At 44.6% G+C, this 27832-nt stretch overlaps 1 protein-coding gene across 4 annotated transcripts in view; it reads left to right on the forward strand.

The window, feature by feature from the left end:
• Nucleotides 1–27832, forward strand: part of SLCO2B1 (solute carrier organic anion transporter family member 2B1) — a 133829-nt gene that overhangs the window by 46400 nt on the left and 59597 nt on the right. For all 4 annotated transcript variants that reach the window (XM_030556700.1, XM_030556685.1, XM_030556676.1 and 1 more), the window contains 5 exons: nt 2212–2315; nt 20063–20200; nt 20333–20495; nt 22739–22960; nt 24053–24151. In XM_030556700.1, coding sequence (XP_030412560.1) covers nt 2235–2315; nt 20063–20200; nt 20333–20495; nt 22739–22960; nt 24053–24151 — 703 coding nt within the window. In that variant the 5' untranslated portion in view covers nt 2212–2234. The remainder of the gene's footprint in view (nt 1–2211; nt 2316–20062; nt 20201–20332; nt 20496–22738; nt 22961–24052; nt 24152–27832) is intronic.

The following is a 27832-nucleotide window of genomic DNA, read 5'->3' on the forward strand; positions in this document are numbered from 1 at the left end:
TTTTGTCTTCTTCTGGGTCTTGAGAAAGATGTATATAGTGTAGGGCCAAGAATCAATTCCTCTGCAGGACCCCACAGATTGACATAGAAGAGGTTAATATGTCTCTTATAGAGGAGCAGACTCACTCCTAGGGTGCTCCCTGCTGGTCTCTCAAGGAATTAGCTCGTTGCAGCCTCCAGAGTGCCCTCTATAGGCTGGTGATCCGCCTGTCCTCTGGCCCCCATGTTCCTCCCTGGACCCCGGTGCCTCTTTAACTGGGGTGCTGCCCCCTAGCAGTACCCCTCTGATTTGGGTCTCTCCTCCCTGGGGAACTCCCAACCCTCTATCTCCACCTCACCTCAGTATATGACTACTGCAAGTCATTGTCTAGACCCCATGCCATTGGGCAGACTGCTGTATCAGCCACTCATCACTGACAAGGCTGGGTTTGGACCTGCTGCCTTGGCCTACCCCGGGCTGCCCGCTGCAACCCCCAGTATCTGTTGGTCTTGTGCTAGGCCACAGCCTGGGGCTTTCCAGGCAGGGGCTCCCCCAGCTCTGCTCCACTCAGGTACCTGTCTTCAGGTCCCTGAAGCCAGGCTCTTCTCCCTCTACAGGCAGAATGAGAGAGCTTCTGGGCCTCTGGCTCACAGCCTTTTACAGGGACCGCTGGGCCTGATTGGGGCATGGCCCAGCTGAGCCTACTTTCCCCCAATCAGCCCAGGCTTTTAAAGCTGCAGCCCTCTGCAGGGCTGCTTTTAAATCCCTCAGGGCAGGAGTGGGTAATCACCCTGCTACATTCTGAACACTACAACTTTTGAAACAGGAAGTCTGGATACTGAAAGCAGAACAAAGAAAGCAGTCTTTCTGCACATCCGGCAATTTACAGATTTAGCCAAAAGGAAAATATGGAACATAACATATCAGAGGAGGGCAGTAGTACAGTGGGAGTTCACTTCAGATAAGCTGTTTACATTAGTATACAACTCCATTTTGCATACTCCCTGTCCACACAGAGCTTTACCGATTTAAATTTACTTTCACCATTAAAATAAAAAAAACAAAAGCAGAGGGAGATGGAAGTGAAGTATGAAAAGATGTTTTCAGGTGAGAGCTAAAAATGTTACAAACAGAAATGAGGTGGAGAGAGAGAATGAGGCTCTTGCACCAGAACCAATACAAGTGTGGGAAGAGAAGGAGAAGAGCTTGCTTTCCTTTTCCCCACAGTTAATTCAGGAGCAGGCATCACTTCCTCTGCATCTGCAGCCATCTCTGTGGCTAGAGGGGAACCATCTCCTTCTCTACATCCAGCCCATCAACTCAAAGGAAAGTATCTCTGTATCCATTCCCAATTAGTTTGGGTGCATTTAGAGACGCTGCCCCCTAGTCTGCTCAAGGGAAGGAATCCACTCAGAAGCATCTACCACAATCTGCTCAGGGGAAATACTTGATCCATGGGAAGGGATCTCCACATGCACCATGAACTGCCCCATGGGAACACATTTCCATGTTCCCCTTTTTCTTGCTTGTCTTAGCTCAGATTTTTGTATTCCGTCCTCTCTGGTAAGAAACTGCAAATAGACTAGTATCCTCCAACAAAACTTAGCAGCAGGTATGTACTGAGTCACAGTTTTCCCCAGGTAGCATAAAAAAAAACAGACCAATCCTTGTAGCTGGAATATTTTGTGGAATGGGTGAGGTCTTGGGGAGTGTTTGGCCTGTACTGGGAAGCCGTTCCAGGCAGGTGGGTGGTAGTGTATGGAAGAAAGCAGAAAGCCCTGAGTGGTTGCAAAAAGGCAGCAATCAGGAGTGAAGCTTGGGTAGACTTGTGAGAGCAGTAGAGCCTGTAAAGAGAAATAAGGGCAGAGTTATGAAATTATTACATTATTCATCTAGTTGGGAGCTGGGAACTCTGGAGTTCTGATTCTAGATTTGCCACTGAGTCACTATGTGGCCTGGAGCAAGTTACTTAACCTCTTTGAGTTTCAGTTTCCCCAACTCTTAACCTCTCTCACACCCTGTTGATTAGTTTGTTAATGTTTTGTATCAAGTTTTGTGGATGTAACATGTTATCTAGTTAATAAAAATTGTTAATAATAATTAACAATGACTTACTCTGGCCAGATACTAGCCGTGTCATTATTTACAAAGCTCTACTGGATTTTGCTGTGTTGTGCAGAGTTTACCTAGCTGCACATTAAGCAATGTGTTGAATAATTTCTTTTCTGGCAGGTATATAAAGTATAACTGACCGAATGGCAGCCACCGTTACAGAGAGCAGCTCTGAGGATCAATCCAGACGAATATTCTGCAAGAACCCATTTCTCAATATCAAGGTAGATACCTCAAGCATGTTATAATCCCCCCAAGGTCAGCGGGCAAGGAAAGATAAGGAAGTGTTTGGTTTCTGCAGAAATCATCTGTCCTTATTTCTTTTTACTAAATGATTGTTAAAGCTCAGACATGGATTTCCCCACTTGCAGAAGTTCAATGAGGAAAAAAGGGCTTTTAATCTAAAAAGAAAACCCTGCAAAAAGGATGTTACGACACAAGTTTTACTTACCGTGTTTGCAGTATTTAACCTTCCACTGTTAAACTCTCTGCACGCATTATTTAGCCAGATTTCCAAAAGAATTTCATTCCCCTTTAGGCATCTACCTATGGGCCAGATTTTCAGAAGTGCCCAGCTCCCAAAATTTGGTCATTTTTCTTACCATGTCACAACAAGTGTACACAAAGTATTATGAGGCATTTGAATTGGAAACGGATAGCCTAGTGCTGAGAAAAGAGGGGAGGGACTCTGGGTTCTGTGCTCTGTCTCCTGCCATCTGAGGAATCACTGGGCAAGTTTGGGCAAGTCATTTAGACCCTAATCCTGCAGAGATTTATGGGAGTGCTTGACTGTATAGCAATTAAGTAGTCCTGCTGAACCCAGTGGAACTACTCATGTATTGGCATAACTCTGGAGGATCAGGACCTTCCCTCTCAGTGCCTTGCAGGTTTTGAGGCTCTTCATCCATCTGTGAACTGTATCATATTCTGGGGTGCAGTCCAGCCCAGTGAAGGGTTGTGTCACCCCTGCCCTGCAACTTTGCATCCCTCACAAAGCTTTGCTAATGTAGCTCCCAAGCTGGGCGACTCACAAAGAGCCAAACAGCATGCAGGTCGCACCCTGAGTGTCTGTGTGTAACTGCAGTCTTGGTTCAGCAACTCCGACGCCAGCGGCCTGTTAGCAACACACCAGCCACACTCTGCTTCCAGCTTCTGTGGTTAGTACCTGCAGGGTGACTCCCAACACACTCCCAGTCCCGAATTTCCCCCCAAAATGTGCGTTCTGCATGTCCAGCCCTCTCCTCTACTGGACAGTTCAGATGTTTTAGGTCTGTTGCCCCTGTAAGGGATCAGTGTACAACAGTTTGCTACTTTAATTGGCGTTAACAAACAATCACGTTAAACACAACACTGGATTAGTTTTGATTAAAGAATAAAACAAGTTTATTTAACCACAAAGAGAGATTTTAAGTGAGTGCAAGTATAAGATGTTCAACTCAGACATAGCTACAAGAGAAATTAAGATAAAATGCTTTCTAGTGCGAAACCTTAACAAACTAGACTTGGTTCAGGTAAAATTCTTACCACATGTTCCCAGCAATGGGGCTGACCAGATTCTCAACTCAGGATCCGCTCTCAAAATCCAAACGGTCGGTTCGTTTGTCTTCTTAGGTGAAAGAGTGAGCAAGCAGGAAATACCTAAGGTGCGTTTGCCCCTCACTTTTATAGTCCAGTCACTCTCTGAAGTGGATTCATCAGAGATTTATCCCTCAAAACAAATTTTATTCAAACAGTAAAGAGGGTGTTGTGGAGTCTGCGGGTGACCATGCCCCCATGCGCTTTCTTCTTCCCTGTATATGCTAAAATGCAGATTTGCCTTGTCACCCTTTTTCTGTCTAAAGGACCTTGTTTACTAATTATGTGTAAATTAAGGTAAATACAGTCTCTTCGGTTAAGACAGACTTGCTTAATCACTCCTGCCTAATCAGGGCTACATGGCTTTAAACATGTGCTGCCAATATCATACAGCAGACTTCATATTTTGTACGAAGTTTATTACAATAGTGTGTAGGGTGTGAATGTAGAGGTGCATTCAGTCACAAAGTGGTTGTAATAATACTTATTACCTGATAGGATCAGAGCTGTGAGATTTGATTAATTAATATTTGCAGAGTGCTTTGAGATTCTTGGACAAACAATGCCGTACGTTTAGAGCATGAAGTTGATCACCTGATACTTTCTTATTAGATAATTTATTAAGTTATAAAGTTACATGACCAATGCTTTGTTTTAGAGCACTGGAGTAAAACAGGAATTGCCCTGCCTAATAATAAGACTTTTCAAAGTTTTTTTACAAACATTAATGAATTTTGCCTCACCACCCCCTCTGAGGTAGGAGAGTATCATTATCCCTGTTTTGCAGATGGAGAAGCTAAGGCTCGTGATATACCCACAGTCACACAGGAAGTTTGTGGGAGAGCCAAGAATGTAGCCCAGATTACTTGACACAGTCCTATGGATTAGCCACAAAACCGTTGTTCTCATCAACTTTATTTTGGATGTCCAAGTGCAAGTAAAACAAAGCTAATGTTTTTCTATGACGATGCCTATGAAGTGACATGCACTGAAACAAATTAGTAATCTCTAAGAAACAAGAAGCAATAAGAGTGCCAATGATGTGTGGCACAAGTAAGCTCTGAAATCGGCCATTATTCTGGCCCAATCAGCAGTTATACTCCTGAGTTTTCTCCTGAAATGAGAGAGACAAGTAAATCTTCCTCACAGATGTTGCAGGTCAAAGTGCCTGATAATGGACTGTGTTGTGCGGGACTGAAAGACTTAGGGGATTGGTTATTGGTTTCTGAGCCCTTCTTTGCTGGGACACTGGTCTGAAGCCAGCCCTTGCTGGTGATGGAAAATAGTTATTTTTTTGGTGGCTTACTTTCTGTGACATGAGCAAGTGGTCTCAATCCAGCTCCCAGTGCATAGATTACAGTCAACCTCCTTGTTGGTAGACTCAGCAGAGAGACTGATTCGTTTGATATGGACACTAAACACTCTTCTCATCTCTAGAAGGGATCCTTCCAGGTCAGAATTGAAGCAGGTTGGCATGACAATGTAGGGAAAGTTTGCACTGCTTCTGTCCATGTTCTGCAGTTGCTAACCCAGCACTTTTCCAGCTCTAAGCTCACGTCCAAAAGTCTGAGAGAAAATATGAGTGAGGGTTGTTCTGTTTCACATCTCCACGTACAGTATAAACTACCTGCACAACAGCCTAGACCCAAAAAAAACTCTCTTGCAAAGAAATCTAGAGTTTGCTTCTAGGAGCTTGGCAAGGCTTTAAAGGCATTTGCGCCTGACCTGCCTCTTAGAGATTTTTCTTTGTTGAAGAGAAAGCTATGAATGTGTCAGAAATCCCACCCAAAATTTAAACCCCTGGAAACAGCATCATGTGCTTTGTGGGTGCAAGTGTATTGGGCTGCAGCTCACTGTGAGTTTGAATACTATAAAAATAGATGATCTAAGCTGTCATGTGGATTTGTGCATGTGCCAGGAGAGCCAAGATGCAAGAATTCACTCCTAATGCATGTTGAATGCTATGCAGGGAAGCTTTCCTCCCTGCTTTATGTTGCTTTGATGAAGTTAAGTCACTCAGGTTTCAGAATCAACGTCTGACTTCCTCGCACTCTGGGAGACAATTTTAGAATCAGGATTGCTGTAGGTTTTCAAACTAAGGCACAAAAATGTGTCTCAAGAACATGATGCAAACAGTCCTCCTGGGGAATGCGGTACAGACCAGAAAGACCTTAAAACATTTAATGACACATTGCACTAATTCCTACTGTAAAGTAGACAAAATAAGGATTTGATGCAGCTTCCGGTAAAGTCCATGCCAAGACTCTGTTGAATTCTATAGAAGCAAGATCTAGCCTTGACTTAATATAGTGAACATTAGGGGGCAAATTCTGTTCCACACTACACAAAAGCAAGTGGCACTCCACTGAAGTAGATGGGGTGCACCAGTAAGAGAGGAGAATTTGACCTTTAGACTTTGTAGTAGAAGAGCATGTCAAACAAAATACATAAAGACCGCTGACAAAACTGAAGTTTAGGTTAGCTTTCGTTCTTTAGCTCTTTTCATGAATATTGTAATGAACATAAGGAGACAAATCCAGGAAGGAAATATAGGAAGACTGGGCTGTGGCTATGTATTTTGGATGCCTGACATGAGTCACTTTATATGGTCCTGATTTTCAGAGAGCAGGAGCTCAGCACTTTCTGAAAATTAGGCCCCATTAAGGTGTCTCAAGTTGGGCAGCAGGGGCAGCTCCAGGCCCCAGCACGCCAAGCACGTGTTTGGGGGCGGCATACCACTGGGGGCGCTCTGCCGGTTGCCAGGAGGGCAGCAGGCAGGCAGCCTTCGGCGGCATTCCTGCAGAGGGTTCGTTGGTCCCACGGCTCTGGTGAACCTCCCACAGGCGTGCCTACGGAGGATCTGCTGGTCCCGCGGCTCCACCGAAGCCGTGGGACCAGCAGACCCTCCGCAGGGGAGGTCCACCAAAGCCGCGGGACCAGAGGACCCTCTGCAGGCATGCCTGTGGGAGGTCCACTGGAGCCTCGGGACCGGTGACCGGCAGTGCGCCCTCCGTGGCATGACGCCATGCTTGGGGCAGCGAAATGTCTAGAGCTGCCCCTGTTGGGCAGCCAAAAATTTAGGCACCCCAAATCACTAGTCACTTTTTAAAATCTTGGCAAAGAAATCTGGGTTCTATACTTGGCTCTGCCACAGGGTACCTCACTGGGCCTGTCTTTCCCCACCTGCAAAATCCAGACCGTTGTGAGGGTGAATTAATTAATGTATGTGAAGGGCTTTCAGATCCTCAGAAGAGAGGTCCCGTGGACGGGTGAAGTGTTATTAGCAGTTACTGTGTGTGGCATGGCAGCTATTCACCTGTCAGTTAAAACAAAGTTATGAGTGTAATATAGTCTGCTTGACAGCAAAGTCATATAATTATATGTTATAGGCACTGGCTGGACCTGGCCAGCTACTATATAAAAAGAACTTGAGGTTACAGTTATAGTACAAGTTCTTCTGCTCAACTGTTTTCTCCTACTTTATATTTTGACTGTGTGTGTGTGTTTTCAGCCACTTTCTACAGCCACAATTCCTAGCTGGAATCAGACCAGAGGCTGAACATCCATTTGAATTATTCATAATGTTAACCTGCACATTACTGTGGTTAAAGGGTCAGGTCTTGGCCTTCTTGTAAATAGCTTGCTCTGTCTTGCCTTGAATCCCCTTACCTACTGCAGACATATGTGCATGTTGCCCATTTGGCTGAAATACGTTCATGTGCAGGCCTGGCCTGAGGTCACATGGGGTGCTTGTGACCATTAAAAGAGGAGCCATTGCATGCCCCACAATCAAAGCCTGTGAAAACAACACTAACCCAGCCCAGATTCTGTGAGGAGAGCTGTAAGGCCCAACAGTGGAGGGTCAGCCCTGCCTGTGTTCTGCTGGCAAGTGTTGTGAGACCCAGACTGGTATGGGGATGGGCAGGAGAGGGCGCTAGGGGTCTGTTAGTAGCCACTTGCTAAAAATTCTGCCATTATATTGAAGAGTTGGTTGGGGTGATTTCCCTGCCTCTGGAAGAGCCAGGCCAGCTCTGAATACAACTGAATCCACTTCCAAGAGATGAGTGATGCCTGCGACTCAGAAAAAAATACTTCTGAAAAGTTACAGTTTTCCCTCTGTTATGCACCAGATTGCACCAGGTGTCACGTATTTTCAAAGAAATATCTTGGGGAAGGAAACTCTCTTCTACAAGCACTGTCCCCCTCTCCCCCATGACAGTTCAGATTACACTAACTGCGCCCCAGGCTATGCTAGCAGCATGCAGTGCATATTTGTTTAGGAACATGCTAAAGACACTCCTTGCACAATGCCCTTAGTACAAGTTTGTTTGTGCAGAGGTTTGGCTTTGAGTTATGGTTATGAACCAGCAGTTTTGATTCAGTGGGGAAACAAATGATTCCTCAGACAGTCTCATCCCCTCCTTTCTGAAAACACCTAGAAGTACAGGCTTTTATCACCGGCTAAGGAAGAAAATATCTGTGGGAGCCTGTTGTTAAAATAGCAGCAGCATATTCCTGGAAAGACAGGAAGCAGTGTGAGATCGACTTTCCTATGGCACAAAGTGTAATAGCTGGCATCTGTCTTTTTTGAGCATTCATTAAAAAGGATGCTAGGACAGTGCAACTAGTAAGAAGTTTTTCAGCTCCCTGAGAGTAAGGAGTTCTTTTCCATGCCCTGCAATTTACTGGCTGCCTGGCTTTGGGCATGTTGCTCCATCTTATTCTGTGTCTCCATTTCCCCCATGTGTAGAATGGGGACAGTAAGACATACCTCCCTGAGGCAATGTCAGGCTTATTGGACCTCTGTTTATAAAGGGCTTTGAGATCATTGGACATAAGGCTCTGTATAAATACACATAATTATATTATTATAACATTCTCAGTCTCATGTAGGTGCCATGCAGAATTTTGACAGCCATTCAAATGGTTAATGTTGCAAAATATCATGTGGATAAAATGCATATGCACCAGTGATTCTCCCACACATGCTCTGGGTTACATAGATCACAAATGTGGATTGGAAATATCATGTATTTTGGTCAATGGTATAGCGACAGGGACCTGATGGAGAGATTCTCCTTCCTGCACTGAGCAGGGATCATCAGTTAGGATCAAAAGGGTGTAACATACACGATCTAATAGTAGCTATTACAAAGAAGCAGGCACTGGTGAGCCTTGGTCCTTTCAGTCTTCTGTGAAAAACTACACTTAGAATCATAGAATCATAGGGTTGGAAGAGACCTCAGGAGGTCATGTAGTACAATTCCCTGCTCAAAGCAGGACCAACACCAACTAAATCGTCCCAGCCAGGGCTTTGTCAAGCCAGGCCTTAAAAACCTCTAAGGAAGAAGATTCTGCCACCTTCCTAGGTAACCCATTCCAGTGCTTCACCACCCTCCTAGTGAAATAGTGTTTCCTAATATCCAACCTAGACCTCCCTCACTGCAACTTGAGACCATTGCTTCTTGTTCTGTCATCTGCTACCACTGAGAACAGCCGAGCTCCATCCTCTTTGGAACCCCCTTCAGGTAGTTGAAGGCTGCAATCAAACCCACCCTCACTTTTCTCTTATGCAGACTAAATAATGTCAGTTCTCTCAGCCGCTCCTCGTAAGTCATGTGCAGGGGCGGCTCTAGACATTTTGCCGCCCCAAGCACGGCAGGCAGTCTGCCTTCGGTGGCTTGCCTGCAGAGGGTCCGCTGGTCCTGCGGCTTCGGCGGACCTCCCACAGGAGCCCCCTGCGACTTGCCGCCCCAAGCACATGCTTGGCGTGCTGGGGCTTGGAGACGCCCCTGGTCACGTTCCCCAGGCCCCTAATCCCTTCTGTAGTGGGGGGACCAAAACTGGATGCAATATTCCAGGTGAGGCCTCACCATTGCTGAATAGAGGGGAATAATCACTTCCCTCGATCTGCTGGCAGTGCTCCTACTAATGGAGCCCAAAATGCCATTAGCCTTCTTGGCAACAAGGGCCGACTGCTGACTCCTATCCAGCTTCTCGTCCACTGTAATCCCCAGGTCCTTTTCTGCAGAACTGCTGCTTAGCCAGTCGGTCCCCTGTCAGTACCTGTTCATGGGATTCTTCTACTTATAGAAACAATGAGGAGTCCAGGGGCACCTTAAAGACTAGCAGATTTATTTATTTATGTATTTATTTTACACTTGTAGAGTCATGCACTAGCTGGGCAAATAGGAACCTGGTTTTCTAACCATGCTGGCAATTCTGATAAGAGTCCCACATCCTTTTCTCCCAGGGAAATGGAAGAAAGTATAATAGTAACACAATAACCCAATAATATACTACAATCTAGATCAGGGGTGGGCAAATCTTTTGGCCCGAGGGCCACATCTCGGAATAGAAATTGTATGGCGGGCCATGAATGCTCACAAAATTGGGGTTGGGGTGCAGGAGGGGGTGAGGGCTCTGGTTGGGGGTACAGAAAGTTGGGGCCAGAAAGGAGGAGTTCAGGGTGTGGGAGGGGGCTCCTGGCTGGGGTGGGGGAGTGGGTTGCAGGGAGTGAGTGAGGCTCCAGCTGAGGGTGCAGGCTCTGGGGTGGGGCTGGAGATGAGTGGTTTGGGGTGTAGGAGGGTGCTCTGGTCTGGGACCGAGATGGTTGGAATGAATGCAGGAGGAGAATGAATGCTGGGGCAGGGGGTTGGAGCACGGGGAGAAGCTCAGGGTGCAGGCTCTGGGCGGCACTTACCTCAAGTGGCTCCTGGAAGAAGCTGCATGTCCCTTCTCCGACTCCTACACAGAGGCACAGCCAGGCAGCTCTGCACAATGCCCCATCTGCGGGCACTGCCCCTGCAAGTTATATTGGCATGCTAGATGGGGCCATTGGAGTGGGGCCATAGGAGCATGTATGAGCTGGAAGGGGGCCATGCCACTGCTTCCAGAATCCATGTGGAGTGCCCCTTGACCATGCTCCCCAGCTGGAGCGCCAGAGTGGGCAAAGCTTGCTCCCCAGTGGGAGATCAAGGGCCAGCTTAAAATGGCTGATGGGCCAGATCAGGCCCCCAGGCCGTAGTTTGCTCACCCTGACCTAGATGGAGCTACTATTAGGTGGGTGCATAACTGGTTGAAAAACTGTTCCCAGAGAGTAGTTATCAGTGGTCACAACCAAGCAGGAACATGACCTAGGAGGGAAGATTGAAGAAATTGGGTTTGTTTAGTCTGGAGAAGAGAAGACTGAGAGAGGACATGATAACAGTTTTCAAGTACATAAATGGTTGTTACAAGAAGGAGGGGGGGAACATTTGTCTTCTTAACCTCTGAGGGTAGAACAAGAAGCAATGGACTTAAATTGCAGCACAGATGGTATAGGTTGGACATTAGGAAAAACTTCCTATCTATCATGGTGGTTAAACGCTGGAATAAATTGCCTAGGGAGGTTGTGGAATCTCCATCATTGAAGATTTTTTTAAAGCAGGTTAGACAGACACCTGTCAGGGATGGTCTAGATAATACTTAGTCCTGCCATGAGTGCAGGGGACTGGACTAGATGACATCTTGAGGTCCCTTCCAGTCATACAACTCTATGATTCACTGTTTATTGCAATGGCAAAGAATCCTTAGCTCACAAAAAGCTGGAAATTATTGCTGCCAATTTATTTCTTCCTTCTGGAGACAAGACACTATTCCTGATAAAACCATAATTTTTTTACAGGCATTTGAGCATTGATCTTGGGCAACTCAGAAAACTTGACAGGAGTGTCAAGTGAAAGATTTGATTTGGCTTCATCAGCCAAAGCACAGGCAAAGCCACTGGTACTTAATAAACATATGTGGCACATCACATGTCTGGGAGCAAAAATTTATATAAGGCAAAACCTATGGTCACTTTTAACAGCAGGAAGAGGATTATGGAAGCAAGTGGCTGGACTTATCTCTCTGGCTTGTTCTCCATACTGTCGGTGAACACATCTTGATCCAAATTGAAGCTTTCCTTGCATTGTCCTTTATATTAGATACAAAAGAAGTGGCATTCTGCAGAATAATGCACTGAGATAGTCATTGAGAGAAGCTGCAGTTAAGCATGCTCACTGGAAGCCTTAGTTTCCACTGGAAACAATCCTAACCCAGAATATCATAACCCAGCAATACACAGACAAGCCAGGAAGCTTTTGGAGAGTGTTGGGGACAACTTCCTGGTACAAGTGCTGGAGGAATCAACTAGATGCCGTGCTCCTCTTGACCTGCTGCTTACAAACAGGGAAGAATTGGTAGGGAAAGCAGAAGTGGGTGGCAACCTAGGCAGCAGTGACCATGAGATGGTTGAGTTCAGGATCCTGACATAAGGAAGGAAGGAGAGTAGCAAAATACAGACCCTGGACTTCAGAAAAGCAGACTTAGACTCCCTTAGGGAACTGATGGGAGGGATTGCCTGGGAGGTTAATATGAGCAGGAAAGGAGTCCAGAAGAGCTGGCTATATTTTAAAGAAGCCTTATTGAGGGTGCAAGAACAAACCATTCCCATGTGCAGAAAGAATAGCAAATATGGCAGGTGACCAGCTTGACTTAACACTGAAATCTTTGGTGAGCTTAAACTCAAAAAGGAAGCTTACAAGAAGTGGAAATTTGGACAAATGACTATGGAGGAATATAAAAATATTGCTAGATCATGCAGGGATGTAATCAGGAAGGCCAAGGCCAATTTGAGTTGCAGCTCGCAAGGTATGTGGAGGGTAACAAGAAGGGTTTCTACAGGTATGTTAGCAACAAGAAGGAGATCAGGTATAGTGTGGGACCCTTACTGAATGGGGAAGGCAACATAGTGACAGATGACAGGGAAAAATCTGAAATACTCAATGCTTTTTTTGCCTCGGTCTTCACAGACAAGGTCAGCTCCCAGATTACTGCACTGGGCAACACAGTATGGGGAGGAGGTGAGCAGCCCTCAGTGGTGAAAGAACAGGTTAAGGACTATTTAGAAAAGCTGAACATGCACAAGTCCAGGGGTCCAGATCTAATGCATCCAAGAATGCTGAGGGAGTTGACTGATGTGATTGCATAGCCATTGACCATTATCTTTGAAATTTCGTGGCGATTGGGGGAGGTCACAGACGATTGGAAAAAGGCAAATATAGTGCCCACATTTTAAAAAGGGAAGAAAGAGAACCCGGGGAACTACAGCCTCACTTCTGTCCCTGGCAAAATCATGGAGCAGGTCCTCAAGGAATCCATTTTGAAGCACTTGGAGGAGAGGAAGTGATCAGAAATGGTTAAAATGGATTCACCAAGGGCAAGTCATGCCTGACCAACCTGATTGACTTCTATGATGAGATAACTGGCTTTGTGGATATGGGAAAGCGGTGGATGTGATATGCCTTGACTTTAGCAAAGCTTTTGATATGGTATTCCACAGTATTCTTGCCAGCAATTTAAATAAGAGTGGATTGGATGAATGGACTATAAGGAGGATATAAAGCTGGCTAGATTGTCGGGCTCAACAGGTAATGATCAATGGCTCGATGTCTAGTTGCCATCCGGTATCTAGCAGAGTTCCCCAAGGGTGGGTCCTGGGGCCGGTTTTGTTCAACATAGACTCATAGACTCATAGACTCTAGGACTGGAAGGGACCTCGAGAGGTCATCAAGTCCAGTCCCCTGCCGTCATGGCAGGACCAAATACTGTCTAGACCATCCCTAATAGACATTTATCTAACCTACTCTTAAATATCTCCAGAGATGGAGATTCCACAACTTCCCTAGGCAATCTATTCCAGTGTTTAACTACCCTGACAGTTAGGAACTTTTTCCTAATGTCCAACCTAAATCTCCCTTGCTGCAGTTTAAGCCCATTGCTTCTTTATTAATGATCTGGATGATGAGATGAATTGCACCCTAAGCAAGTTTGCAGATGACACTAAGCTCCAAGGAGAGGTAGATATGCTGGAGGGTAGGGATAGGGTTCAGAGTGACGCAAACAAACTGGAGGATTGGGCCAAAATAAATCTGATGAGGCTCAATAAGAACAAGTGCAGAGTCCTGCACTTAGGAAGGAAGAATCCCATGTACCACTACAGGCTGGGGACTGACTGGTTAAGCAGCAGTTCTGCAGAAAAGGACCTAGGGATTATAGTGAATGATAAACTGGATATGAGTCAGCAGTGTGCCCTTGTTGCCAAGAAGGCCAACGGCATTTTGGTCTGTATTAGTAGAAGTAGTGCCAGCTGATCGAGGGAAGTGATTATTCCCCTCTATTCAGCACTGGTGAGCCCACATTTGGAGTATTGCATCCAGTTTTGGTCTCCCCACTACAGAAGGGATGTGGGCAAATTGGAGAGAGTCCAGCGGAGGGCAATAGAAATTATTAGGGGACTGTGGTACATGACTTATGAGGAAAGGCTGAGGAAACTGGGGTTATGTAGTCTGCAGAAGAGAAGAATGAGGGGGGATTTGATAACAGCCTTCAACTACCTGAAGAGGGTTCCAAAGAGGATGGAGCTAGGCTGTTCTCAGTGGTGGCAGATGACAGAACAAGAAGCAATGGTCTCAAGTTGCAACGGGGGAGGTCTAGGTTGGATATTAGGAAACACTATTTCACTAGGAGGGTGGTGAAGCACTGGAATGGATTACCTAGGACAGTGGTGGAATCTCCATCCTTAGAGTTTTGGAGGCCTGGCTTGATAGAGCCCTGGCTGGGATGATTTAGTTGGTGTTGGTCCTCCTTTGAGGAGGGGATTGGACTAGATGACCTCCTGAGGTCTCTTCCAACCCTAATATTCTATTATTCTATTATCATCTAATTTTGTCACATAAGGTACATCAGAAGATGTGAGTTCTATTCCCAGCTCCAACATTGACTTTCTGTTTAGCCTTGGGCAAGTCACATATCTCTCTAGGTCTCCTTGACTTCTCAAAGAGGATAATAATGCTTCCCTATCTCTTAGGGGTGATATGAAGCTGAATTCTTTAATGTTTGTACTATGCTTGGAGATCCTTTGATGCAAAGTGCAGTAATAGTGCATGCCATCCATTTTGCTCAGGTAAGTAGCTCCAGACCCTGATACATCTCCATGGGGCTGTAAAGAGTGAAAAATGTTTGCCAGCTGTTTATTCCCAGGGAATTAGCAGGTAGGAAGAATTTTCCCATTTGTCCTGGATTGTGACCACTCTCCACCTGTGGCTGAAACAATAAACTGTCAGACTGGAATGTCTTGCTTATGCTAAATGGACTCTACATCATCCTTTTTTTCCTTGGAGCTGCAGGAGAAAGCTAGAGATTCTATTCTAAGTAGGTTCTTATATCACTCAGTTCACCGTAGTACTTGAGCATCTTCCACCAATGTGCACTAGGTGATGTGACTGACTGATATCTGTCATGGGTGGTTAATTCTCTCTCTCAGCTAGTCCCTGGGTGAGAATCATGGGTACAGTGCTCTCCTTTGTTAAGGTTTTTTAAAATGTCTACACACGAGGTGGAAAAGCCCTAAGGCCATCTTGTCTGTTTCCCTGTCCCAGGGCCTCTATCGCAGAATCTAAGAATTTAAAAATCTCTTTTGCTTCCTTCTCAGAAAGAGTCCAGATGCTGGTCCAGCTCCCTATGGGCACATTGCGCCTCCCTCTGCCAACCTGATCTAGTGTGTTCCAGGGAATGGCAGAATCCATCAGCTGATGGAGGGCAGGCAGCTATTTCTGCTGGGGGTGGACAGCTTTCATCTCCATAGGGTGCCATAGGAGCATTAAATCACCATATCCCCTGACTGTGCCCCTCCCTCATAAGCACCTCCTCACTGGGAGCTGCACTGGCCTGCTGGGGGTCCCTGATTTAAGGAAGAATGTGGCTTTCTTGTGCTGCTGTAATCCTCCAATGAACTTTCTGCTGCCAAGGATACTGCCCCCAAAGGCCATAGCAATGGACTGGGGCCCCATATCTTCGGATCTTGGAATTGTTCTTCCAGTAAATCCCTTAAAATTATTATTCATTTTTGTTATTTTTCTCTGATTTCCTTTTGTTTGTTGACCTATTTCTGGTTTTAAGTTGGTTGTGACTCAGTGTGTTGCTCGTAGAGAGGAACTATCATCTTCCTGCTCTGCACTGTTATTCTTACTAAACGAAACACACACCACAGTATACAAATAACACAATACATAATTTCCTGCTGGAGAGAGGAAAAGAGAACAAAGAACCACAAATGACAGCTGCTAGTCATGTTGCTTAATGCACTTCTGGAAGGCACGCAGCTAACACGGTGATGAGGGCTGTGTAAGAACCTGAATAGAATGAATATAAACAGATGTTGAGCTCTGAGACACATAGAAACATTGAGATCTGTGTTCTTATTCAGGTGTTTGATCTGGATTAATGCAAATTAGTAAATTACAGTTTACTGAACTAAAAGAGAACCTACTTTTAAATTGATGCCTTCAAGTACCATAAACCCCACATTTCTAACACCTGAAAACTGTTGTAATCGCACAGGAAATGTCATCTTGGGTCAAAAAAACTAGTAGCGCCTTCAAAATCTATTACAGTGTCACTAAGAAATTTTAAAACAAACAAACAAACAAACAAAAAAGCTTCTGCTTTGGTAGAGCCTACAATGTATGCAGATCTGTTACCCAGTGATAGGAGAAGAAATCCAAGAGGTGGCAAGGGGAAATGCTTTGTTAATTTCAAACTCCAAGGATACCAGAGCACTGTGATCCGTGTCTGACAAATGGGTAGGGGTGAGACTGACAATACAATTTCTCTCACTGTCAATCTTCTATGAAGGTATTACAAAAGAAAGAGAACAGGAAGATATTTCAGTGCAATAATTTCTGGCCTGATAGTGCATCGAGAGAGAGAGAGAGAGAGATTTGGAGGTATAGTGGCCAAATGTATTAACCTTTTCTCTCTACAAATAGAAGGGGAGTTACATCATGGTTAGAACAATGGGATCTTGGCAGCTGGACTTCTAGATTCTTTTCTCACCATTGACTCATTGCACAGCCAATAAAATTGGTACAATATACTTACATTCTGGTGTTGTGAGGCTTAGCCGTGTTTCAGAAGTGCTTTGAGACTGTTGGAGGAGACGTGCTATAGAAAGAAAAGTTTAATTTTTCAAATTCTGGCTTAGAGTACAGGTCCATCAAGTTTGATTTTATCATCTTTAGTCTTAGTTGGCATCACCATATGATACATCCTCATTTGATAGTCCCTGCCCCAGAGGGACTGATGTAGCATTGAACGTTTTAACATATTGGTTCAGAAATTGTAGAGGTGCTGCAAGCCATGTGTACAGGAGATCTATATATTGCCAGCTGACGTTATGCCTGGCTCTAGCTATTGCTGTCTGCCCTTCCTTGTTTCTTCATATGTGCAGTATCTTTTCTATCAGAAACTTTCATGCAGGAAAATGACCTCTTAATCAGACAGAGTGTTGTCTAGGGTGACCAGATGTCCTGATTTTATAGAGAAAATCCTGAATTTTGGGTCCTTTTCTTATATTTCTTCTATTACCCCCCAAACCCGTCCCGGTTTTTCACATTTGCTGTCTGGTCAACCTAGTGTTGTCTGAAACTTCAGCTTATCCTAAGGGACCTAACACAGAAGGTGCTTAAGTGAGCGGTCTATGCTGCAGTACAAAGAGCAGGGCTGATGCATGGAGATTTGAGAGGTCTTCTGCTGCCCAGAAAATCATTAAAGTAACCTCAATAGTAGGAACAAAGATGTTTTTTACAAAATTCAAAACTATCATAGATATGCACTGACATAAAAAGCCAGGGGCAGACTGTCCCCTCTATTCCATTGAAAGGAGAATCAGTCTGATGGAACAAGATGAGGAGATACAGGAGAAGGATGCCACATCTGAAGCCTTCTTCTTCCCTCCCCTTGACCTCATGGAAGCAACTTTCTGGGGGCACCATGAGGAACAGTCTCTGCAGGTTGGGAGAGGGCAGGCCACTATCCATGTTATTGTTCTTGAGGAAACCTGTAGGGAACCAGTGAATACAATCCTGCTGGCCAATTAATGAAGGAAGAGAGAGAGTATGTATGTAATCTCTGCCATTTTGGGGACACTTTAGATATCTGCAATAGATAGCTAGAGAATCAACCAGTTTCCCAACCACAGATGACCCTACGCATTTCCTAATGTAAAAATGTTTCCTCTCTCCCCACCCCCTCACCACTGGGTTAATATTGTTGTAAATAGTTCTTTGTCTTTCCAAAGCTGAAGAGCTTCTTTCTAGAACATACAAGTCAAAGAACCTGATGTCATGATCCAACAAATTAATATAAAACCCCTATCATACTGCATGATGAAATGCAGTAGAAAATGGTGCAACAAAAGACAAATAGGGGCCTATGATCTCCGCAACTGTCCTAAAGTCAACATCTCTTTTTCCTCTTTCATTCAAATAATGAAGGCACTTGCATGGTCTGAGAGATCGAGCACAGGACTTAAAGGAGCTGGGTTCTGTTCCCAACTCTATCACTCATTTAGTATAACTCCTTGGGCAAGTCATTGGATCTATCTGTACATCAATCCCCTGATCTGTAAAATAGGGAGAATAATATGTGCCAGTATTTGATAACCTAGGATGAAAAGGTTTATGGAAATACCAAGTATTACCGGGAAGTCACTCAAGAGGGAGCCAAGGTAAACACATACTTGAAAATAGAAATAGCAGTAGTGTGGTCTGTTACACACAGTAGAGGATGTGACAAATCCTGGATTTGGACTGGATGGATGCACAAATCCACACTGATAGTAGAGGTTTTTTTCGAATTGCTCCCATAATGTTCTGAAATGAATACAGGGGTGGCTCTGTTCACTCTGCTGAGCCGTGAGATTAGATAGTCAGTCATCAAAGCACTCAAGATTTGGCTGGGGGAACATCTGTTTTGACTTTGTTCAGAACAAAATGATTGTTAAGAAATACAACAAAGCATGGGACATTTCCTCTGTATGTGACTCTAACCCAGCAAAAGCCAGGCAACTGGATGGTTCTGAGTCAAGGAAAGTAGAAATGGCTGTGGAGCTGTCCATTTCTTGACCACCATGTCAAAGCCAGTGCAAGTTGATAGTGTCCCATATGAAATCAGTTTGATTTTCTAAGCCCAGTTTCTAGTGCACAGCTGGCCCTAGCGCAGCTGGCAGCAGCTGGCACTCTTGTTGGCAGTTTCAGCAGAGAAGTATTTAAGGGACCTGGTGACTGAACCACTCTCTAGCCCCAGGGATAGTGCCACCAGGTCAGGATCAATGTCCAGTATCTGGAGGGTGGGAGAGAAGTGTATACCTGCTCCGGGGATAAATTACTCCAGTCTCTGGAATCTCTCACCAGCAATGCCCGCACTCAATAACAGTAGTAAAAATAATGAGGAGTCCTTGTGGCACCTTAGAGACTAAAACAAATGCATTTGGGCATAAGCTTTCATGGGCTAAAACTCACTTTATCAGAGGCTTGGAGTGAAAAATACAGTAGGCAGAATATATATTATAGCACATGAAAAGATGAGAGTTGCCTTACCAACTGTGGGTAAGGTCTTCAGCCACACCATCAGGGGATCATTCACCTGCACATCTACCAATGTGATATATGCCATTATGGGCCAGCAATGCCCTGCTGCCAGGTACATTGGCCAAACCAGACAGTCTCTACACAAAAGAATAAATGGACACAAATCAGACATCAAGAACTGTAACATTCAAAAACTAGTAGGAGAACAATTCAGCCTCACTGGACACTCAATAACAGACTTAAAAGTGTCAATTCTTCAACAAAAAAAACTTCAAAAATAGACTCCAAGAAGAAACTGCAGAACTAGAATTAATTTACAAACTGGACACTATCAAATTAGGCCTGAATAAAGACTGGGAGTGAATGGGTCACTACAACAAATAGTTTTCCCTCTGCTGATACTAACACCTTCTTGTCAACTGTTGGAAATGGGCGACATCTACCTTGATTGCATTGACCTCGTTAGCACTACAAAAGTAATTTTCCCTCCCTTGACATTCACCCCTTCTTGTCAAGTGTTGAGAATAGGCCACTTCCACCTTAATTGAATTGGCCTCGTTAGCACTGACCCCCCAACTTGGTAAGGTAATGTCCTTCATGTGCTATAATATATTTTGTGCTTACTGTATTTTCACTCCATGCATCTGATCAAGTGGGTTTTAGCCCATGAAAGATTATGCCCAAATAAATTTGCTAATCTCTAAGGTGCCACAAGGACTCCTCTTTGTTTTTTGCTGATACAGACTAACACGGCTACCACTCTGAAATGAATAACGGTAGTGATATTTTAAAATTGATCCCACATGTTCAATGACCATCACACTTCTTATTTTAAGTGATTGTTTTATTTAAATATAAGAAAGTTTGAAAAAATAGTTTATTTTTAGGTTACAACTTTCAATAGCAATAACCACACTGAGTGGATTATTTTTTTGTGTCTGCAGTTTTTTGTGTTCTGCCATGGGTTTCTCCAGCTCTCCCAGCTCCTGCTATCTGGCTATCTGAAAAGCTCAATTTCAACAATTGAGAAGCGGTATGGCTTATCCAGTCAGACATCTGGATTGCTCGCTTCCTTCAATGAGGTAACTTCTACTGTATTCAAAATTCTTTCTTGTGATCTCCCACCCACACAACTCTCCTGTATTCTTGTCTGTCCTAAGGAGGTCATTTACAAAGTGTTTCAGAGGCTTTTTAATCTCTGTCTCCTACTGCAGGTTGGGAACACATTGCTGATAGTCTTTGTAAGTTACTTTGGAAGCAGAGTGAACAGGCCCCGTTTCATTGGCTGCGGCGCTATTCTTGTATCCATAGCTGGGTTTCTCATGTCTCTTCCTCACTTTATAACCGGGCACTACAAATATGACCAGTCCATTGCCAGTAGGTACTCTAAATGTATATACCTTTTGGGAACAGGTAAAAGGGGAAATATTTTCTTGAGGTTTAATTAACTGCAAAGCATAAAAATGTGGAATATGACACCAAAGAAGCAGATGTTGAACTTTTGTTTTCAGAAATTAAAATGTACTGTCCCAAGAGGTAAACATTGACCAAGGTGAATCCAAGAGAGGAATAACAAGAAAACAGCTCCTAAGCTGGAGTCAGAGCAAATGAAAATGAGATTTAAAGCATTTACGTTCTTAGCTATGCTGCTACTTCTACGGCTTCCCCCTTTGTTATGATTATTTAGGGCACCAAATGTACCCTAGGTCCCTACCCCAAAGAGATTACAATCAAGGGTCTAATCCTGCAAATCATTACTCACACAAGTTGTCCTTACACATGTAGTCCCACCGAGTTCAGCCCAAATCAAGGAGAATACATACGTGAGCAAAGGTTTGCAGGATGGGTCTTTAAACTGTAGGTGAAGAAAGAGGATTGGATACAGCCAACAGCAGTGGTAGAGCAGTGACCATAGGCACATGTGCCCGGATTTTAAATCTTTCTTACTTTATTTTGATTTCATTGATGCTTCCTTCTGGGGAAGACTAGTCTTTGCGGGCTTGATTGAAGAAGTAACTTTTAGGAAGGGATGTGAAGGAGGAGATGGTAGGATATGGAGGACCAGGTCAGAGAGGGGATTTACAGGCATAGAAGGGTTCATGGAAGAAGTGAGAAGATGAGAATAGAAAGAGAATATTCTGGTGGAGGTTAGTCATCCTGCACCTTGACCTCAAAGTCATAATCCTCAATCACAGTAATAATAGAAATCCTACTATCAGACTCTACAAAATCCTTTAGAGACTTCTCTAAGAGGCCTTTTCCCTATTTTCTTGGATCACTCCACCAGTATAGACCAGCCAGAACACAGCTGGGGTCACAGACTAGGTCTGCATTGTACTTTCCCATTAATATTTCCTCAGTTACAGCCTCCAAAAGAAGATTTATGAAGTGACTAATTCACAGCTTTATCCAGGGAACAAGGGCTAACGAAAGTATGGAAACAAGTTCAACCTACACTTCATGACAGGCCCTTGGATAGGGCAGACGTTTCCTGGGTTAGATGACTGATCTGTCAAACACAGAAGAAAAATCCTGAATTCAGTGAATTCGGGGACTCAACAAAATTCCAGAACTTTCAAAAACGGCTGTTATGCTACACTTTTCAATATTCCTTAATTAGTTAGATCATTACTTTCATGATAAATCCGTTATCTATTATTTCACAATTTTTTATGATACCCATTTTTTTCTCTCACATCTCCATCTCCATTACATTGGTATCAATCCATAGTAACTCCACCAAAGTCAGTGTAGATGAGAGCAGACTGCCTCTTTAATTGGATTTGATTTTTATTCTTTTTGCCTCCATCTATATTTTTAAGTGTGACAGTTATTGTACTTTGTTTAGTGCCATTGTTCTTTTATCATAATTATCTTTCACAGCTCAAAAAATACATTTTTATTTGGTTTCTGATTGTCTTGCACCGTGTACCCAGTGTGGATGTTAAATTAAAGCCTTGTGTTTATTTGATGTATATCTACATGTATTTGCCATTGTTGTTAGGTAGGTTATTATTGACTAGATAAAGAGATTTTTTTAAAAGAAACGAATATTGTGCCAAATTCATCCCTGTTTAACACTTGTGAAATTTCATTGGTCCACTGAGGCAGAATGGACCAATTTAGCCCGTCATTTGTTTAATTTGTAAACTATACATGGCTATAGAAATCACTAAGAGTCAGATTTTCCCTGGCCCCAGCAGCTAGCACGGCATTGAGGAAAAGCCAGCAGTCAAGGACTATCTCAGCTCCTGCCTTTGGAGAAGTGTAGGGACTGCATGCTCTGTGTTGTATGCCAGGTGGCAGGGTGAAAACACTGTGCGGTGGAGCTGGGATGCGGCACCAAGAAAGCAAGCTACATGCCAGACTGCAATCACTGTTTGTGCTCTGGAGAGCATGGGGAGGAATTAATCCTCTGGAGGCACAATCGGTGACTGAGATCCCCATGGGCTGTGTGACTCCACAGTCGGGGTTGTAGCTAAGTGCCACAACCTAACCCTCAGAGAGACAAACAGCAGCTCTGTATCTGATGCCATTTTACAGAGGATATTTCACGTCTAAGATCAGGTGTCCACCAACTTCAGCTTTGAGCACTTAAGGGTGTTGCATTGCCTCCACAGGTGTGTTCAGCAATTCTACTGATCTCTGCCAACCTGCTATATCCACCAGAAACCTCAGTGACACAGACTGCACCCTACATGCAGTGAAAGAAAACCGCGAGGTCCTGCTGATCCTGTTTATTGGCCAGGCTTTGCTAGGGATTGGAGGGGTCCCCATCCAGCCCTTTGGGATCTCTTACATTGACGATTTTGCCAGTGAGAGAAACTCACCTCTCTATTTAGGTAAGACTAGAATTGAATCCCACCGTGGTAAGAAAGGAAAGCAGCTCTTATGCTGGGCTGGAGGGACCAGTTCCATGACAAGGTTCAAGTGTTTTTAGTTTTGGCTGCTCCAGAGTTTAATTCCTATAAATGCCATAAAGTCCTGAAACATATTTCACAAGGATTCAGTGTAACAAAGAATTGAGTTTTATGTATGTTCATGCTTTTCATCAGTAACTGTCATAAGAGGGCTTCCATGTAAAAGCTGAAGTAGATAAATTGAGGTAGCAAAAAAACATTTCAAAGAGAATGGCACAGTTTTTAATCTGAACAGTGCCAGTATATATCTTGAGTACAGTTTTGAATGTAATGGAGGTTTTACACGAAGAGTAACTGAAGTCAGAGTTTGGCCCCTGAAGTACTGCAGAAATCACAAGGGGTTCAGAGAAGAGGGACAAGAATGATTGAGGGCATAGAACTATGCTCCTATGGAGAGAGATTGAAAAGATTGGGATTGTTTACCTAGAAAGGAGAAATGGTAAAAGAATATAAAATAATTTATGGTATAGAAGAGGTAGACAAAGGATTTTGCTTCTCTTTTTTGCTTAAAAGAACAAGGGGGTATTCAATTAAATCAAGAAGTGGGAAATTCAAAACTGATAAAAGGAAATACTTATGCTCATGACATGTAATTAGACTGTGGAACTTATTGCCACCGGAAGCCATGAGGCCAAGACCTTAGCGGGATTGAAAGACAGGGGGAACATTTACATGAATAACAAGAATAGTCAGAGGTATAATTAATGGTAACAACATTTTTTGAAGGAATATTAGAACTCATGCTTCAGCGTTTAAGCCAATCGCTAATTATTAGATGCCAGGATGAGAACTAATGTGGGAGTAGATTAACCCACACCTGCTACTACAGGGTTCTTACACCTTTTTCTGGTGCTGGCCCCAGTCAGAGACAAGATACTGGGCTGGATGGACTTTGGGTCTGACCTCATTTGGTAGTTCCTATTTTCCTGTGGTTTTATATCTCATGTCCCCGAATGCACTCCTCTCAAAGCCAGCATTTTCCACTCAGCAGAAAGGTTCTGTTTCTTTTTGCAGGAATCCTCTTTGCTCTGACTGTCATCGGACCTGGCGTAGCATTCATGTTAGGATCTGCCATTTTGCGCTTTTATGTGGACATTGACAAAGTTTCCCCAGGTGAGTTCATGTAGTTTCTGAGGATCATTATCCATTTGTAATGTAGTGTGTGGGGGTGGGGAGAACTTTCCTGTTACCATAGGCAATGTTATTTTAGATCTGCGAGCTAGCATCCTGATGCCAAAGAAGTTTAAAAGATCTGAAGTGTACAGCGACGCTGCTATTCATCTGCCATCAAGTGAAGCAAAGCCTGGCTTCCTTTAACTCTGCTGACACACTTGTATATGCCTGAGAGCATTAACAGAGCTTTCTGTAATCATTCTGCTAGCGGCTTGCATGATTCTGGGGGTGGTAAACCAAGTACAGTAAATGCGGTGACTGAACTCTCCGAGTAATCAGATATGGCAAGTGAGTGCTTCCCTTCTAACTCAGGGTCACACACAAATGCCAGAGGGTTAGATCAAGCATGGCTGCTTCAGAAACTTCATGCTTTCCTCATGTTTTCTCCTTCCTCAATCATGGGGCTCACTCACACCTGTGCTGCAGCTCACTTCCAATATTGCCGGCACGAGGAGAGTGACACCTATTTATCTGTCCTTATCGTGCTCACCTTTCTATTAGCTGGGTGTCCATGAGGATTACACCTTATTCATTATGCTTCTCTCGACTGCTTCTGCTAGCCAGTGGTGCATGGGAGCTGCATGGGTATGCACGTTCCACTCACCGCCAGCTCTCCAGGTGGGTGCATAGGAGGAGAGTGAAAACGAAAGGGGAGGAAAGAGACACAGAAGAGGAGTGGAGGAGAGAAAGAAAAGAGACATGGAACGTGCAGAAAGACAGGGTAACTGAGGAGGGGGGAGAGATGGGGGGAAAAGAGACCAAAAACAAGGAGAAGAGACAAAGATCAGGGAGAGAGAGGCAATAATTGCCCTTAAAGCCCTTGAAGCCTTTTCAGTTTCATTTGTCCTGCACTATGTTAGGAAAACATTTGTGGGATTCGCTGGGCATAGGAAAGATCTCTAAAACTCCGGTAACATCAGCCTGTCAGCAAAGGCAAAACTAGAGACTACTACAGACGGTAGGGGGGGGCAATGAAGATCCATCCTGACAGAAACAGCCTTGCTTGCCAGTCAGCAGAGTTGTAACAGGGATGAGCACTGTGGAAAAGACTAAGAACAAAACTGATGCTGCTGTCTCAAGAAGAGCAGGCTCAGGCACCAATCAAAAATATTGGTCCAATCAAAAATATTACCTCACCCAGATCGTCTTTTCGATTTATATAACAGCTTTTGCTCTAATGGACCCTCAAACTCTGCACAATCCAGATACCAAATATTACAGAAGCAGCTATCTCTGGCATGCAGGTAGCAGCCAACTGACATGCAGCAGGCTACTCACTGTGGGGCAAAGGAAAATCTGGGTCAAGGACACTGGACAAACTCTTATTCTTAAGAAAACTGCCTTGGGATTGTTAATGTCAGTGCAGAGCAAACAAAGCCCTAGTTTTAAAGTCTGCGGCAAAAGGTGCTGAAGCAGTAAGTGGCTTGGTGCTCGACTTACCTGCCTCACAATGTTGAAGGGATGGATTGACCCTGGCAGGATCTGTGGTCCCAGGGGCTCTGCAAACCTGATGCTTAGATCTTCTAAGTCATCCCCTTAGACTAAAGCTAAGTGAGGAATATGTCTGAGGCTTGGTCTACATTACGCGTTTAAACTGATTTTAGCAACATTAAACCGATTTAACGCTGTACCCGTCCACACTATGAGGCCCTTTATATCGATATAAAGGGCTCTTTAAATTGGTTTCTGTACTTCTCCCCGATGAGAGGAGTAGCACTAAAATTGGTATTATCATATCAGATTAGGGTTAGTGTGACCGCAAATCAACGGTATTGGCCTCCGGGCGGTATCCCACAGTGCACCACTGTGACCGCTCTGGACAGCAATCTCAGCTCGAATGCAGTGGCCAGGTAAACAGGAAAAGCCCCGCGAAATTTTGATTTTCATTTCCTATTTGCCCAGTGTGGAGCTCTGATCAGCACGGGTGGCAATGCAGTCCCAAATCCAAAAAGAGCTCCAGCATGGACCGTACGGGAGATACTGGATCTGATCGCTGTATGGGGAAACAAGTCCGTTCTAGCAAAGCTCCACTACAGAAGACGAAATGCCAAAGCGTTTGAAAAAAAAATCTATAGGCTACACAGTGCTGCGTGACAAGCGTAACGGAAAGCCAAAGAGTCAAATGGATGCTCATGGAGGGAGGGAGGGGGTACTGAGGACTCCAGCTATCCCACAGTCCCCAGCAGTCTCTGAAAAGTATTTGCATTCTTGGCTGAGCTCCCAATGCCTGTAGGTTCTTGATTTCTTTCAATGTCACCCTATGTCTACTGAATGCTGCTGGCAGACGCGATGCTGCAGCAGTGAAGGGCAGTATCCGCTCCTCTCCCCTCCCCGGTGGTAGACAGTGCAGTAGGACTAGTAACCGTCCTTCTTATCAACCCGTGAGTGCTCCTGGCTGGCTTCAGGTGAGGCTGGCTGGGGGCGCCTGGGTGAAAATAGGAGTGATTCTCAGTCATTCCCAGTAGATGGTACAGAACGGCTGGTAACTGTCTTCATCATAGCAACTGTGGGCTGAGCTCCATCAGCCCCCTCCCTTTCATGTGTAAAGAAAAGATTCTGTACTGCCTGGACTATCATAGCAGTGGCATGCTAGGCTCCTCTCCCCCACATCGCTTAATGTCCTGCCTGGACTGTCATAGCACCGGGAGGATGCCACTCCCTCATTTTATCTCACTAGCAAGTCACTGTTTCTTATTCCTGCATTCTTTATAACTTCATGACACAGATGGGGGGGACACTGCCACGGTAGCCCAGGAAGGTTGGGGAGGAGGGAAGCAATGGGTGGGGTTGTTGCAGGGGCACCCCCCATGAATGTCATGTAGCTCATCATTTCTGTGGGATCTGACACGAAGCAGCTGTGCTCTCTGATACACTGGTTCTCTAGTACATTTGTCCCATATTCTAGGCAGGACTGACTCTATTTTTAGAAACCATAAAGGAGGAATTGACTCAGGGAGTCATTCCCAGTTTTGCCTTTGCACCCCCGGCCGATCTCAGCCAGGGGCACCCATGATAGCAGCAGACAGTACAGAAGGACAGATAACTGTCATCTCATTGTCAAATTACACTGGTTGCAGGTGGTGCAGAACAACTGGTAACCGTCTCTGCTATCATGCAAAAGCAAATGGATGCTGCTGTGTAACGCTGGAATATCGCCTCTGTCCGTGGCATCCAGTACACATATGGTGACTGTAAAAAAAAATAGCCGAACGAGCTCCATAGTTGCCATGCTATGGCATCTGCCAGGGCAATCCAGGGAAAAAGGGCTTGTCTGCCGTTGCTTTGCCGGAGGAAGGAATGACTGACGACATTTACCCAGAACCACCTGCGACAATGATTTTTGCCCCATCAGCCACTGGGCTCTCAACCCAGAATTCTAAGGGGTGGGGGAGACTGCGGGAACTATGGGAAAGCTACAGAATAGCTACCCACAGTGCAACGCTCCGGAAATCGACGCTAGCCTCAAACCATGGACGCACACTGCCGAATTAATGTGCTTAGTGTGGCCGCATGCACTCGGCTTTATACAATCTGTTTTATAAAACCGGTTTATGTAAATTCAGAATAATCTCGTAGTGTAGACGTACTCTGAGTAACTGGAGTTACAGCTCCCTCTACCTG

The sequence above is a fragment of the Gopherus evgoodei genome, chromosome 1 (assembly GCF_007399415.2).
Source record: "Gopherus evgoodei ecotype Sinaloan lineage chromosome 1, rGopEvg1_v1.p, whole genome shotgun sequence".
In the NCBI taxonomy this organism is placed as follows: Eukaryota; Metazoa; Chordata; order Testudines; family Testudinidae; genus Gopherus; species Gopherus evgoodei.